The 16749-nt window shown below is 45.6% G+C and overlaps 1 protein-coding gene across 1 annotated transcript; it reads left to right on the top strand.

Moving 5' to 3' along the window:
* The first annotated feature begins 291 nt into the window (after positions 1-291).
* mmut (methylmalonyl CoA mutase) lies at positions 292-16749 on the top strand. The gene is made up of 13 exons (XM_084440238.1): positions 292-347; positions 910-1343; positions 3866-4233; positions 4391-4548; positions 7373-7544; positions 7740-7988; positions 8195-8306; positions 10452-10567; positions 11127-11242; positions 12237-12368; positions 12636-12783; positions 14271-14438; positions 16385-16749. The coding sequence occupies exons 2-13, from the start codon at positions 944-946 to the stop codon at positions 16511-16513; spliced, it is 2268 nt and encodes a 755-aa protein (XP_084296364.1). The 5' UTR covers positions 292-347; positions 910-943; the 3' UTR covers positions 16514-16749.

Here is a 16749-nt window from a genome sequence, read left to right as displayed (position 1 = left end):
ATTCTTTTCGTCTTTTGAGCAACACAAGCCTATCTGCCTAAATTTGTCTTTCTTCGAATGATCAGCAGTGAGTAATGTGACATGAAGCCGCAAGAATAATCTAAAGTATGTGTGTTGTTGTAACTATGATATAATTAATTAAACTCTTAGTACGAACAGTGGGCGAGAGTAGTACATCTCTGCAAGATTCAACAATCTTTTCTGTTTTTCACATCCGGTGTCATAGGTCAGAGTGCAGCCAGCGGTTCTTGATTGTGATTGGTCGACTTTCAATGCTGCGAAATGTTATTGGCCAGACGAACACACGCCTTTCTATACAACTCCACTCAGAACACAACAAATACAAGGTCAGAATTTGTGATTTTAAAACCATTTGAATTTGCTGAAACTTATATCATCTTATAACCAATCTTCTGTGAAGTGCAATGTGTGCTAAAATGCTTAATGTTCGCAAAAAAACTAAAACGCAGTATGGAGATAGGCTGTGGCTGTATCTGCTATGCTATCTCCCAGCTAACCTTAGTGCATCGTTACCTATGGCTAGATATCAATAAACATTATGAAATGACAGCCAGTTTGCTGTATCTATTTCGTAAATATAACGTGCTACCTTACGTACACGGCATCCAGAGTACAGTACGACTGCTACTGGCCATTCTGTAAAGTAGGAAATTACACAATAGGACAGTGTCACTTGTCTTGCTCGCTAAAAACACCCGTTTTGTTTGCTGCTTAAAGACACGCCCATTTGTGAATGCATAATGAAATAAATCAAACTCCTCCAATGTGTAGAACTACCAATTGCAAAATTTCCCCCAAGGGAGCATCATTAAAGTATCTATCAATCTATCTATCAATACAATTATTTTGTCTCTATTATACCGTTATACTCTTAACTGTCATCCACAGGTGTCTCATGTGTGACTGAGTGCCTGCAGAGAGCATGCTGACCGCACAGAGGACATGTGCAGCTCTGGCTGCCCGGAGACTCCTCGGAGCCACTGCTGCCTCCTCCACACACGCACACTCCCGCCAGGTCCACTCCGCCACCCCCTGCCGGGACGAGCTGGGTCTGAACGCAGAATGGGCCAGCCTGGCCAAGAACCAGCTGAAGGGGAAGAACCCAGAGGATCTGGTCTGGCGCACGCCGGAAGGCATCAACATCAAGCCTGTTTACACCAAGTCAGACTCTGCTGCGACCCCAGACGAGCTGCCAGGTGTCTTCCCGTACACTAGGGGGCCCTATCCCACCATGTACACGTTCAGACCCTGGACCATCAGACAGTACGCTGGCTTCAGCACCGTGGAGGAGAGCAACAAGTTCTACAGAGATAATATCAAAGGTAGAGATACTGTGTAACACCTCAACACACACTCTTGTTCACACACAAACACACACACACACACACACATTTTTAAACATAGGGCAGATTTGGATACCCTTCGACATGTGTAAAATTTAAAACTTTTCCCACAGCCTGGATTTTGGTAATTAGGAGCCAGGTGGCTCAGCTGCCGGTCCCTCTTGTATTTATACTTTATATTATTATTTTGAATCTGAATCTTCTTCCTAGGAAGTCTGACTTCCCATGCACAAAAAATCACCAAACATTGCACATAGGTCTAGTCCGATGCCAAAAGTCCTCAACTGGAATTGCGGGCCAATTGTCCTGGAACTACAGCAACCGTCTAAGGATTAAAAAATCATAACAAATCAGCCGTACATGGCAAGGCAAGGCAAGTTTATTTGTATAGCACATTTCAGCAACAAGGCTATTCAAAGTGTTTTACATGAGACATTAAAAGCATCAAGACAAAGTGCAACACATAAAAGATCATATAAAACGAAATGCAAAAAAGGACACTCTTTTCTTTATCACATACTGAAACCTTCTCTTTCTCCACTCACTTACATACAATGTCCTTCTGTATAGTTGCTCGCTGGCTTTTCACCAGTGCCACACCTTGCACCAAAAATCCAACTTCTCCATTTCCAACATACATTTCCTTCTTTCTCTTCCTCCCTCAAGTCATTCTACTAACATTATCTTGTTCTTTGCAGAACATTTAAAACAAAATGCAAAATGCAAAATAAAATACAGGAATAAAAGTTACAGTGCAGTGTACAGTATGAATAAATAATTAATTGATTTAATAAAAAGCAACGGCAAAATGAAAAGTCTTCAGTCTTGATTTAAAAGAACTGAGAGTTGCAGCATACCTGCAGTTTTCTGGAAGTTTGTTCCAGATATGTGGGGCATAAAAACTGAACGCTGCTTCTCCATGTTTTGTTTTAACTCTGGGGACAGAAAGCAGGCCTGTGCCAGACAGACTGGATGGTTCATAACGTAGCAGCAGATCAGAAATATATTTTGGCCCTAAACCATTCAGTGCTTTATAAACCAACATGCTATCACTTTGCAACCACCACCAAAATGTAGGCCCAAATGAGCAGGGATGTCCTCAACTGTAAAACCTCATCAAACCTATCCCCTCGCACATTATTTGGTCAATTGACACCACAATTGCTACACTACATCTTCAGACCGTCCTCCACAAACAAGTCTACACAGATTTTTGAAAAAATCGAAAATTGAACCTGCAGCGCATGTTTTACTGTAACCAGTACTGTATGCAGCTACTGCAAATTCTCGCTTAAAGCGGCAATAATCGATTTCCTACCTCTAGATGGCAGTAAGGGACTTGTTCACAGAAAGGCCTAAAACGTGTAATATGGAAGTTTAAAGCATGGGGATGGAGCAAAGTTATGGGTAGTAATTTGACGACAACATGCAGAAATGCTGGAATAATAAGACGTGGTAACTGGTAGGGGTGAGTCATTGACCTTGGACGCTATTGGGACGCTATGACTCAATAAAACAATCTGATATCAGGCGGTTTTAATTTGTTTTGAATAATGTGGGGGAAAAACAGTTATTGCAGCTTTAATAAATCTCCAATGTTCCTGAAAAAAAATGTCAATGTTCATGACATGGTAGATGTAGTGTGAAATTGTTCTGATTTTTTTGTCGCTGTTGGCAACCCAACCCCTCCCTAGGACTGCATCCGACAAAATTGATTGATTGGCCACTAATTGAGCACAGCTGCAGTTAATCTGCAATTATCAGGCCAAAACACTTTTCAAACCCCAGCCAGTTTGTCACGCATCGAGCAGACAGACAGACAGACAGACAGACAGACAGACAGACAGACTGACTGACTGACTGACTGACTGACTGACTGGACGGACGGACGGACGGACGGACGGACGGATACATACATACATACATACATAGTGGCAGTTGGGAATTGAATTTGTCGCTGTGCATTTTTTATACTAGTTTGACGGCTGCCACATGCCTCGTGCAATTTTACGTTTGTTTGAGAACTTTTTGTAAAACCTTAGAAGCTTTATTAGAAGGTCAAGCAAAGGCCAAACTGCTCTCTTTCAACAAGGCGTCTATGGTTGTGAGTTCAAGCCCTGGGTGAATAAACATGCTAATGCCTACTTAGGCATTGTACTATTTTGATTTCAGACACATGATTTTAAAGATATGTTTAATTTAATAAGTTTTAAATAATTCAGGTCTGGGCAGAGACCCTCATGTATTTGTCATTTGTCTCCTTCTTCCTCTTCCTCTGTAAAAGGCCCAGTCCCGACCCAGTGCTGCGCAGCAGTTATAATTGTGTTATGTTAACTCATTGAGAATAATGGGACAAGTACTGTACATACTGTAAGAGGAGAGTCCTGTTTAATGTTAGAGATTCCCTCTTGTTGTTTTATGTTAAACTTGGGTGCAAAAGTAAACTTTCTGCTCTCTCTCACTCTCTCTCTCTCTCTCTCTCTCTCTCTCTCTCTCTCTAGCTGGACAGCAGGGTCTCTCCGTAGCCTTTGATCTCCCTACTCACCGTGGTTACGACTCTGACAACCCCCGCGTCCACGGAGATGTCGGAATGGCGGGAGTTGCCATAGACACAGTCGAGGACATGAAGATGCTGTTTGACGGAATCCCGCTGGAGCGCATGTCGGTTTCCATGACGATGAACGGGGCAGTGATCCCGGTCCTGGCCATGTTTATTGTGACCGGGGAGGAACAGGGCGTGTCCAAAGCCAAACTGACGGGAACCATCCAGAACGACATCCTGAAGGAGTTCATGGTGCGCAACACCTATATCTTCCCCCCGGAACCGTCCATGCACGCCATCGCTGACATCTTCGCCTACACTTCCAAGGTAATTATCAGCCATTTCCTTCCAGTTTATTATTTAGGCTAATTTCATTTCAGCAGGTAAGTTGATTGAGTACAGATTTTGCAATGTTAATTTGATCCAATAAAATGTTCATTGCCTGATTGGATTGATTGACTGATTAACTGTCTTCTCCTCACAGAACATGCCCAAGTTCAACTCCATTTCCATCAGTGGCTACCACCTTCAGGAGGCTGGGGCAGACGCCATCTTGGAGGTGGCCTACACCATCGCTAACGGCCTGGAATACTGCCGCACAGGTCTCAAAGCTGGGCTCACCATTGACGAGTTTGCTCCCAGGTAAAAACACGCCTCTGTAACCAGCACCATCAGTTGGACTATACTCAGCTTCACACAAAAAAAAAATCTGGGTGTGAAAATACTGGATTAGCTCTCATGGAGATGGCAGAATCTAATGTATGGATCCAACCCTGTGATTTAGAGTGTTCTGGGAACAGTTAATGTTTTGTACCGTCACAAGATCATGCTGCTGAGAGTTCCTCTCAGTGGACCATATTAGCCTAATGTGTGAGTCATCTGAGGAGGAGACTGCTGTGTGATCAGTCCCGTAAAGGAGTAGTAAAGGGAAAATGCATATTTAGCCTTGTTTTAAGGTTACTTATGATCATATACAATGATTCAGATCAAAACGTTGACAAAACTAGCATTTTCGAGAAAGTTGATAATTGCTCTACCACCGTTTTGGTCATACAATGGATGTGGATGGACATCTTGAAAAATCATTCAAAAACATGTTAAACTCTCGATTTCAAAGACAAGAAACTCACCTAGGTGTTAGTTGGCGTTCTGGCATATAATTCACCATAAAGTAGGATTGTAGTGCAATACCCAGCCCTAGTAGCTTGTCGACCTGTGGTCACCGGACAACTGACCAGTGCACCTAGTCTCCCAAGAATCTAATAGGCATCTACACTACACCATATCAGCTTCTTTATCACACAATATTAGCTGTGTTTAGACCTCAGGAGGACCTACCCCTTACCCAAGACTCAGAGGATTCTGTAGGCCCACTTTAACTGAAGCAGTTGTTCAGTATGCTCAGCAGGAAGCCCTGTGCAGATTTCTCTGTTTATATGGATTTATCTGATCAACTTTAAATAGCTGGGTAGTACGTACGTGTGCACCTCTGTACCACTTTGTGCTGGCTCCTCTACCAGCATTTACACTACGTTTTATAGCACTATTCAAGATACTTAGATTCTGTATTAAGTGAAAACTGTTGCTTGAGCTCTTTCTGATTTATTAGCAGGAATTTCAGGAATGTACGCTTTACCTGTCCGAGTCTTTTCTAGCCACTGTGTTTTGAGAGTTATCCCCACTCTAGGGGGAGGGCTAGGGGTTATCCCCACTCTAGGGGGAGGGCTAGGGGTTATCCCCACTCTAGTGGGGAGGGCTAGGGGTTATCCCCACTCTAGGGGGAGGGCTAGGGGTTATCCCCACTCTAGGGGGAGGGCTAGGGGTTATCCCCACTCTAGTGGGGAGGGCTAGGGGTTATCCCCACTCTAGGGGGGAGGGCTAGGGGTTATCCCCACTCTAGGGGGAGGGCTAGGGGTTATCCCCACTCTAGGGGGAGGGCTAGGGGTTATCCCCACTCTAGGGGGAGGGCTAGGGGTTATCCCCACTCTAGGGGGGCTTCTGCACTGCTAGAGACGATTATTATTTAAATTAAATAAACGGATACCTCCTCAGGCGCCATACTCCCTTTCACCACTTTCTTAACTATAATTTCAAGTCCTAGACCATCCGGGGCTAGTTACTCTGGGGTTACCTTAAATCAAAAAGAGCTCTGTACCTGTAATGCCACCTGTTATCAAATTCAATCACCCCGAGAAATAACATAAATTATATTTAAAAACAGGACTTATCGGCTCCTAGGTCGCCGGGCCTTTCTGTTCTCCCCGTGTTTGCAAGGGTTTCCTCCCAAAGAACCCAATATGAAAAACATGCAGAAGAAGACCAAGACCTGGACTGAGCACTTGGACTTGATGACCGGGCGCCGTGAACGACGGCTGCCCCTGGAGCAGGACGGCTTGGATGGAAAAAATGCAGGGAACAGTTTTCACCGGCTACGCCCGAAAAATGGCGTGTGTGCAATGTGTGTGTCACATGTGGACGAATAAAGACACTCCCCTTCACGTCACAATTATAATATAATAATAAGATAATTATTATCTTAGCTTTATTTATGGAGTCTCAATTTAGCACAATTTAGCACACGGTATTTGAAACACATTGGATGCCCTGGGGGGGGACAGTCCTGCTTACTCTTGTAAGCAGATCTTACACAGCACTTCTAGTGCTTTTCAAGAGAATAAGATACAGTCTTTAGGACTCCCTCTTAGACCTTTAGCCTACGCACTCCCGGTGCCCTTTCTCAAATTATCAGTCCAAAGGCTAAAGTGTTGCCTCTTACTAATAACTTTGAAATTTCTGGTTCAGAGGAAAGCAGGAATCAAAAAGAAATGACAAACAAAGGAAAGAAAGGTCACACAGAGATGGTTCTATTGATGTCCTTGGTCTTCCCACCTTTACGCTGATTGTCAATCCTTTCACCGTTCACCCTTCTATTATGACTCCTCTGTCAACTCCTATCTTCCCTTCCTCTGTCCTCCTCCTTCCATCCTCCCTCCCTCCCTCCCTCCCTCCCTCCCTCCCTCCCTCCCTCCCTCCCTCCATCTCCCCTTTCACACTACTCACAACCTTCAATCAAACACAGACAATGGCGGCCTGAGTATGGATGACCTGACATGACACACGTTATTGACGGGCTTCCGCAGCGCTAATGACAATCGCGGGTGAAGTCACGCAATCAATTGACTGATAGAGATGTCACTCACAGAGAGGTCTTAGCGGGGAGCGGTCGAGCTGTAAGCTGTCATTTCCGCAGAATGCCCAGAAAGCTTAGCTTTAATGGCACCCGCTACCTGCACCTGGGCCGTCAGTATGGATGGCTACCCGTTCATAATGGAGTTCTAGAAATGCCTAGAGGTCGAATCTGACAGACACATTACTGTACAGTATGTGTCATCAGCACATCATTCGAGCACATGTATGTAGCTTTTTAACCGCCCCCCCCCCCCCCCGTCCCCCCCCTGGTTTTCAGGTTGTCGTTTTTCTGGGGCATCGGGATGAACTTCTACATGGAAATCGCCAAGCTGAGGGCCGGCAGGCGACTGTGGGCCACCCTGATCGAGAAGAACTTCCAGCCCAAGAACGCCAAGTCACTCCTCCTACGGACACACTGTCAGACCTCCGGCTGGTCACTCACCGAACAGGTATATGGCAATAGCCAACGGGCGTCGGATCGGGCGCCTCCCCAGCGCGTCCTGGCGCGCTGCCAGTCCAGCCTGGAGACCCGATTTCATCGCCTCTTCTCTGATCTCCCTCGCCAATGGGGGATATTGTCGCTGTGTGATTATGAGCGTGTCTTGCCCATGTCTTGTCCCCCCCCCCCGACCCCTCTCCACCAGGACCCCTACAACAACGTGGTGAGGACGGTGATCGAGGCCATGGCGGCCGTGTTCGGGGGGACCCAGTCGCTCCACACCAACTCGTTTGACGAGGCGCTGGGCCTGCCCACGGTCAAGAGCGCCCGCATCGCCCGCAACACCCAGATCATCATCCAGGAGGAGTCTGGGATACCCAAGGTGGCCGACCCCTGGGGCGGGTCCCACATGATGGAGGCCCTGACCGACGACGTCTACAATGCAGCCCTCAAGGTCAGGCTCGTGGGGTGTAAGGGTCCGGGGTCAACCGCCCGCCCATGGACGGTAGTCTATAGTGTTTTATATGGGAATATTTTAAGATTGAAGATTTAGAGGTTGATTGTGTGTGTGTGTGTGTGTGTGTGTGTGTGTGTGCGTGTGCGTGTGCGTGCGCGTGGGCGTGGGCGTGTGTGTGTGTGTGTGCGTGTCCGTGTGTGTAGTTCATTAATGAGATTGAGGAGATGGGAGGAATGGCCCGGGCTGTGGCAGAGGGGATTCCTAAACTACGCATCGAGGAGTGTGCTGCCCGCAGACAAGCCCGCATAGACTCAGGTACTGCAAACACACACACACACACACACACACCTTCTACACAACTCCCTCTTGCCAGCTGTCTCCCTTTCCACTCCTCCTCCCGTCGTCCTCCTGTCCTCCTCCTCTCCCCTCCTCCTCTCCCCTCCCCACACTGTCCCTCCAAGCGTGTTACAGGCATTAGACTGCTGAGCCCGGTTGTGCAGAAGACGGATTCATATTTAATTGCCGGCCTTTTTCAGAACACCGCTGACACTGGTAATTCCCCCGTTTGTTCTGTCCACTGAGAAAAGAGCTTTGACGCGTTGATGGGCTGACGGAGTTCTGTGCTCCGACGGGCAGTCAGGCTTGGCTCTCTCAGTGGAGCTGTGTGTTTGTGTGCTCAAGTGGGTTTACGCTCCAGAGAACCCAATTTCCCAAAGGTCGCTCGGAGAGCGCATACCTCTGTCCGTGATGCATGTCGCACAGCTCAAATCAGGTTTTCATTGATAAACAGTTGGTTCATATTCGGAAGCTCCTGCGGGGATTATTGAAGTTCAGTAAGTCCACTTCCTCAGCAGGAAAAGCCCACACCAAGGCCAGCCAGTGGTATGTACGGGTAAATACTTTCCATGGCAAAATTAACATGATGCATGTCATCAGTATGTACAGTTGTTGAATGTGTACAGTAAGTGGATTGGGCTTTTCTACTTTTCGACTGCTCTGAAACTACTAGAAAGCACTAGATACTACTAGCCACTACTGTTCCAACAACATGAGGAAATATTTCGCTGGTAATATAGGGAGGTAAAGTGACGAAGGGCCCTCTAGTGGTATGGTTCGCACCGTTGTAAAACGCATTGCACGTTTTTGATAAAAAAAATATATTTTTGGCTGCATTGTTATTCACTTCCTTACTAAGGCACTTACATCGAGTCATTGTTTATCAATTTGAATCATGTTTGTGCAGTTAAAGACAGAATAAAATGTTTTACAACATTTTTTGGAACGCTGGGTGTAAACTGACTACAGTTCCCATGATGCACACACCCCATGTCGCTGATGTCGCTGCTACACAGAAATAGAGTGGAGGCAGGAAGAACCGTCCCATGGGACCTAATTCGGAAAAAAAATATGTACGGTAGTTGATGGCGATAAACAAATAATTTCATGATCCTATTTGAATTGTACACATACATACACATTATGTTTGTCAATTTAAAACGAAATTTTGCAAATCAAGTAATAATTTAAAGAGGTGAAAATCACTATTAGTCTGGCCATGTTGAGAGCTGCAGGAATAAAAAATACGAAAATAAGAGTTAGCTCTGTAAGAGCTGGCATGCGAGATCGGCTTTACAAGGTTTTGGCGAGTGTTAACGAGTGTAATGTCGGCTAGCTAATATTAGCTAACTTGTGAGTTAACCGCGATTAGTAAACTGTATATTGTAAATTGACAAACATATGTGATGGTCATGACACAATTCAATTGGGATCAAGAAAATATCTTTCTCACTACGGTTTTCTCTTCCTGCTTCCGCTTAGGCACTCTATAGCTGAGGTGCTTCCTGGCTATGTCAAAAGATTAATCTGTCTTGTTCTGTCCTGCAAATTTGGTCAGATTTGTGCCGTTCTATTGTCCACCTTACCATTGTACACAATAGTAGATGGATAGCTAGCTAAAGGCAGGGCCGGTGTGTGGTGTGGTTCTCCGCCACCAGAAGGCGCCGGCATGCTGTCTGTGGCTGTGGGAGACAGATGGGTCCTCCTGGTACAAATAACAGGCTGATCTCCATCTCTGAACGAGCTCCTCAGGCTGGACCACACAGACCTGGAGGAAGAAGTGAGAGGGGGGGGGGGGAGAAGGAAGAGAGGAGATGGGAGGAGAGGAGAAGAGAGGGGAGGAGGAGAGGAGAAAAGGGGAAGAAAGGATAGGGAGGACAGAGAGGCGAGGAGGAGGGGAGGAGAGGACCTCTCAATTTTCCTCAATGCATACGTTCAGATTTTTCCATTAATGTCAACAGCACTTCTGAACCAGTTATGAATTCTATGGTAGGTATAGACACGGTATGGACACGCCTTAGAAGCAGATCCGGTCACGCTCGTGGGGATTTCCACAGTCGGATAGCGTGCGTCTCTGATCCTGTGTGTGTGTGTGTGTGTGTGTGTGTCTCTTGTCTTCCCCAGGATCTGAGGTGATAGTGGGCGTGAACAAATACCGCCTGGAGACCGAGGAGACGGTGGAGGTGCTGGCGATAGACAACACCATTGTCCGCAACAAACAGATTGACAAACTCAAAAAGGTAAACACACTCTACCCGTCTAAGAGAACGAACATCGCATACCTAAGAAAAAAGGAAGCTAGCAGCCCTTTGCTCCAGCAGCAGTAGTATTGGAAGCTGGGATAGCCTATCAGCAAAATCTGGCCTCCAGCAGGGTTAGGAGAGCATGTATCTGATCTGATTCTGATCACTTGAGGGTTAGTTAGTTAGTTAGCGCCACGGACGCCATTTCGTCCCCAACACATAGCCTAGCTAATGTTAGCCTACATAGTTCCTAACATCAGAAGACATGCACTAAACTGTGGTTACACTACTTATGTAACCAGCTACAGCAACAGAAAATATTTTAGCGATCTTAGTCTGTTATTTTAGGCTTTTTGGGTCTTTCAGGAGGTTCCGTTGGGGGGGTTGGCATCCCCTCCAAGGCAATGGTAAGGGAAGCACTGATGATAGTGTAATGGTTGTAATGTGTATCATATCAGAGTTGCATATCAGAGTTATCACTGCTGTGTCATTCCTAACAAGACTGCCCTAAGACTGCCATGGTACAGTAATGTCACGCTAATATTCTTCCCGACAGGTGAGAGAGAGTCGGGATGCAGAAATGGCTAAGAAGTGCCTGGCTGCCATTGAGGAGTGCGCCCGCACCCGGGAGGGGAACCTTCTGGAACTGGCTGTGGAGGCAGCTCGCGCCAGGTGAGGGGAACAGTCCTGCGGTCTCCTAGCCCGTCCGTAGTCCGGTCCATTACACTCAGTTAATAAAGGTCTTGTTGACAGCGTAGTCATTGGACAGAAAAAGGTGCGAATGCACTAATCTAGTGTCAGGGTTTAAGCAAGAGCTTAGATGATGCATTGTACAGTATGTTACGGTCACATCCAGAACGCCTCTGTCCTTCCCCTCCCAGTTCAACAGTTGTTAGCCTATGAACCTGACCTATAGTCCAACAACTCTGGCACCCCTGCTCATCCAGCCATGCTCCCACAGCCAGTTGTACAATGAAGACATTACATTTTACAGTACATTTATATTACATTCACATCTTCATGTGGCAGATGCTTTTATCCAAAGTGACTTAAAATAAGTAGGCTACAGCTGTCGAGAGTAAGTGAATCAACCATCCCAGTCATCATCGGTAAAGCCGTCAATAACAACAAAAGCAAAATAATATCGATGTAGTTGTTGGAGAACTACTCTGATGGACATGTAATGGTAGGCTAACTTTCAGTAAGCTTTATTCAATTTTGTATTTAATCATGTTTCATGTTCTTTCATATGTTGTGTTATTTCGTTCATTCATTCGTTCGCTCGTTTGTTATTTAGCAGGATTACACAAAAACGAACATTTTCAAATCATTACGATTTTCACGAAACTCAATGGAGGGGTGTAGCTTGGGCCAACTTGAATTAAATTTTGTAGCTGATCAGAAGCACTGGGCGGATACACAAATTAAAAGAAAACAAAATGTAGCCATACTTCCCTTCACTTCATCCTTATGTCTACTGCCAGGTTTACCGTACTGCCTGCGGCCTGAGCAGTCCATCTATCACACTGTACACACACAGAGGCTACTGCTTGCTGTTTAACTGACCGTTGTCTCGTCCTCATCTGCATATGTCAGAAACACAGAGTGCTGTTTTGCACTGACTAACCATTATGACAGTTCTAAGAGCAGTTGTTTCATTGGCCAGGTGCTCAGTGGGGGAGATCACAGGGGCCATGAAGAGCGTGTTCGGGGAGCACAAAGCCAGTACCAGGATGGTGAGCGGGGCCTACCGCAGCGAATACGGGGAACATGAAGAGATATCGCTGGCCCTCAACCGGTGAGAAATCAATCCTTCTCAATCCTTAACCGTACCCCCCACCCCCACCCCCAGGATCGTTGCCATGCTGTAACGGAGTTGGTGATGGCCTTTGCAGCCTTTCTTTTTGCACTGTTTGTACAGGTGTCTGTAAACAGGTGTTTCAACCTCCAAGCGTTGCCCTGAAGCGATGCACGACGGCCATTTTGTGATGGAGGACTCAGCCTAGCGTTGGCTGTGTAAGACCTAACACAGCTGTCCCTGTTTTTTCTGCCATTGGGCTCCCAGGGTTACCGAGTTCAAGAAGCATGAGGGGAGGAACCCTCGCCTGCTGGTGGCTAAGATGGGGCAGGACGGCCATGACAGAGGGGCAAAGGTCATCGCCACAGGTTTTGCTGACCTGGGCTTTGACGTCGACATCGGACCACTGTTCCAGGTGAGTCAAGGATCTGCTTGTCAATCTGTCAATATGACAGTCTCGGTTACATTAGTGATTAGTACATCCATTCTTGGTTGTTAGATCGCTTGTCTGCAGTTTAGAGGAAAAGCAACTATTCCCGATGTCGTTCCAGTGTAAAAATGAATAGCTGCGAATGAAAATAGCTGATATGAATCTAGAATAGATGTCTAGAGAGATGGGGGGGTCCTGAGCAAATGATTTAGCCACTTAGCTGGGTCACCAGGGGTTTTTGTGTTGATGCTAACCACACACACCTTTTTTTCTCTTCAAATCAAACTTAAATCAAACTTTATTTGTACAGCATAGCGCATTTACACAGAGGCAACACAATGCGCTTTACAGAGAGCAATGGGGGGGGGGGTGGGCATAGGTCCCACCCCTACATATTCCAGAGGAAAGCAAAAAAACAGTTTCACCCGGGGGCCAGAAAGGTGAGCTGTAAATATTCTTCCCTCACCTCTCTCAACGAGATGATCGAGCAGGCTCCTGGAAAACGTTTGTCTATTGGCTAAGAACATTTTCAGAGCCATAAACATGGGCTTAATACTTAATAGGAGAGACATGACTATCAGTAGAGTATACAAATAGTTAGATGATAGATGTTGCCTACATGGTAGGCCATTACGTGTTAGCTATCCCTGTAGTCTCTAATATGATATCATATAACGAAGCTCAGTAAGCAAAGCTCTTCTAGCTAATTAGATTTGGAGAGCCTCTTCTGGGCTCACATGGCCGTTCATGGCCTAGTTAGTCCCCTACAGTGGAAAAGCCTCTCGAGCTCCAGTGTGGATGTATTCATCAGCAGCTGAGTAGGTTGTAATGTCAGGCGGTCTCCATAATAGCATACCTGGAATCTGCCAAACAGCACAGCCCCACTCATACTATGAAGAGGGCTGTTGACAAATGTGACACACACTCACGCATACACACACACACACACTCACGCATACACACAGACACACACACACACACACACAGTGTGGCAGCGCAGAGAGGTCTCCTGGTCAAGCTTGGTCAACAGCGGATCCAATCAGTTTTTTTTATTTTTTATTATTACTTTGATGCAAATCATATTTGACCGAGAAGAAATGGTCTCTTCTGTTTCCTCGCTCGGCTAGGTGATTTCAGCGTGTCTTTCATCCAGCTCACGTGTCAAATAAATCTGGTGTGTAATGAGTGTTCAGGCTGTGCACGATCCAGTGTCTTCCAGTCACCAGAACTCCCCATGATAGTACTGTAAATCGCACGTAAATATAGACGTTCAGTATTGTAGGCAGTGCACGGGCACCGCCTACCAAGGGAAATCCCCGGTTAATTAATATTGTTCATTACTTTCTGAGTCGATTATGTATTTCTTATGGGAAGAGTCTGTCCTTCCTCTAGGCTTGGGAATGCTTACTGTACGTGTATCATGTCAGGGAAATGTGTCTGGCGGTTGGCTAAGTGTGTGTGTGCGTTTTCAGACCCCCCTGGAGGTGGCCCAGCAGGCCGTGGACGCGGACGTGCACTCCGTGGGGGTCAGCACACTGGCCGCCGGTCACAAGACCTTGGTCCCAGAGCTCATCAAGGAGCTAAGGAACCTCGACCGACCGGATATCCTGGTCATCTGTGGGGGAGTCATACCACCTCAGGTGCAGTAACTTCTGACCTCCTAGGCAACCTTTACTATCAAAAGAGCCATTTTTGGCCAAAAAATAAATACAACATCTGAGTGGAGCTGCAAAACATATTTGAGCCTTGTAATGAAGGCAGTGTATCCGCCAGATATGAAGGTAGCAAAAAAACAGTTTCACCCGGGTCCAGAAAAGTGAGCTGTAAAAATTATTTCCTGGCATCTCTCAATGAGACAATCGAGCAAGCTCCTGGAAATGTTTGTCTATTGGCTCAGAACATATACAGAGCAGTAATATGGGATAAATACTTCATAAGAGAGACATCACTAACAGTAGAGTGCACAAATAGTTACAGAGAAGTTTATGTGTAAATACATTATGTGTTAGCTATCCCTGTAGTCTCTAATATGATATTTAAAGTTCAATGAGATAACTTTTTTATAGTTCAATATTCACCTTTACTTGATATTAGTTTACTGTATGAATTGGCCTTAGCAAGACCCCAAAAATTGTTTTCATGACATGAGACTGCATGAGACCCTATGAATTTATTATTTTAATATTTCGGTGTACTGGCTAGTCCACTGGCAGGAAATCTTGTGGTGGAAGTGACACGTTTTGCGTGTCACAATATCAGGAAGATAACAAACTGTTCGCCCCGCGAATTTATCTACATAAAAGAAAGAAGACCGGTATTTCCCTGCATTGAAGCCATCCTTCCAGAAAGTCCATTGAAGTAGCTACAATCTTCCAACCCAGTCTGCTCCATGCACGTTTGTTATCATATTTTTTTCCCATCATTACAGCGAGTGAGTGATAAATTGTGCAGTGTGGTTCTTAAAACGCAGTGCCGATTTTGTTTCATATAGCTTTAAGTGAATCATATAAGAAAGCACAGTAAGCACTTGGCAGAACAGGCTCATAGAGAATGCCGCAAAATAGTAATACTATGAACAGCTTCTGTTAAATATTTATTTCGATGACCACAGCTGAGGAGACAGTAGTGACAAGGTTAATGAAATGAAGTGGAGAAGTAAATTAACATTCTCCTTGAATCCGCCTTCATCCGCATCATCTTTGAATGATGCTCACACCACAGCACACGACCCCAGTCACGTCCTCCACCCCTGTTTCACCCTGCTCCCATCAGCCCACTGAAACGGGCCCGATTCAGTAAGAGCTTTGTTCCCTCTGCCATCTCTCTCCTCAACAAGACATCACGATAATGACCCCTCAATCATCAATGTATGTGTAAATGTGTATATGTGTAAATATGGTTGGTGAGCGTGAAATTGTATGATAATGTTTTTGTTTTTTTTCTTTTCTTTCCGTTATTATGTGTAGCACTGTACAGACATGAAAATGAATTAGAACTTTTAGAACACAGGTCTCCTCTCTATAGTGCCCTAGAGCTCATTACCAATAATTGTAAACAACGAGAAAACAGCCCCAGCTCTAAAATACAGCTCCCCGGTGGACACGCACTGTCATAGAAATTGTTATCCTCAGCCCTGTCCTTTGTTTTACAGTTTCACTCTACCTCCTGTATGCAAACCCTCACCTTTTCACATGCAACCACCCCTGCTGTGGCTTTCTCACTTATAACAGGATGACATCTCCAGGAGGTCGATACACACAGACTTACTGTCTCCACTAGTGACTTCCCATTGTCTTCATTGTCCGTTCATACCTGTTTGCTAACAGAACAAGTGTAGCCAGCACAGATCTGAACTGAAAGGAAAATCCATACTCCCACCACTCAATATGTTCTGCCAACCAAACTCCCCCCCCCATCCATCGGTATACTAAATGTATTTGAATATTACTAATGTGTTTCAGATTCAGGCTATGTTATCTCGTGTTTGTCTTTAAGTAGGATGTTCTCTTGTTGAGTGGGTGCTATTAACTTTTATTGCGTGGTTGTAATGTTTCCAACTGGTGTGGTGTCCTGTCCTCCCCGGCAGGACTATGAGTTCCTGTACCAGAGTGGTGTGTGCTGCATCTTCGGCCCAGGGACCAGAATCCCCCAGGCTGCGGTCGAGGTTATCGACAGCATCGAGAAGAGCCTGGAAAAGATCCGCCAGGCCATGTGAACATGGGCAAAAACCTCTGAATGATATAGTCTGAGGGACTCTGGTGTGATATTGTGGCTGTTTGACTACAACCACGGGCTGTGAAATATGAGATATTGTGAAAATACTGTATTTATACTGGCTTTTTGAATGAATTTAGATGTCACGCTTGAAGCTATAGGATGTAATAAAGTTGCGATTAGTGTCAATGTTAATTTGTTTTCCGTATCAGAGGGTGAACTCCTGTTCCTGGGGTG

Source organism: Borostomias antarcticus (assembly GCF_949987555.1).
Source record: "Borostomias antarcticus genome assembly, chromosome: 6".
In the NCBI taxonomy this organism is placed as follows: Eukaryota; Metazoa; Chordata; class Actinopteri; order Stomiiformes; family Stomiidae; genus Borostomias; species Borostomias antarcticus.
Note: the sequence above shows the minus strand (reverse complement) of the source record. Positions and strands in the feature narration are given on the sequence as shown.

Excerpts from the sequence above, each read along its gene's own strand:
- mmut (XM_084440238.1), top strand. The coding sequence starts at position 944 with ATGCTGACCGCACAGAGGACATGTGCAGCTCTGGCTGCCCGGAGACTC. Across the intron at positions 7,989-8,194 it reads TCTACAATGCAGCCCTCAAG|TTCATTAATGAGATTGAGGA; the intron begins GTCAGGCTCGTG and ends CCGTGTGTGTAG. Across the intron at positions 10,568-11,126 it reads AGATTGACAAACTCAAAAAG|GTGAGAGAGAGTCGGGATGC; the intron begins GTAAACACACTC and ends TCTTCCCGACAG.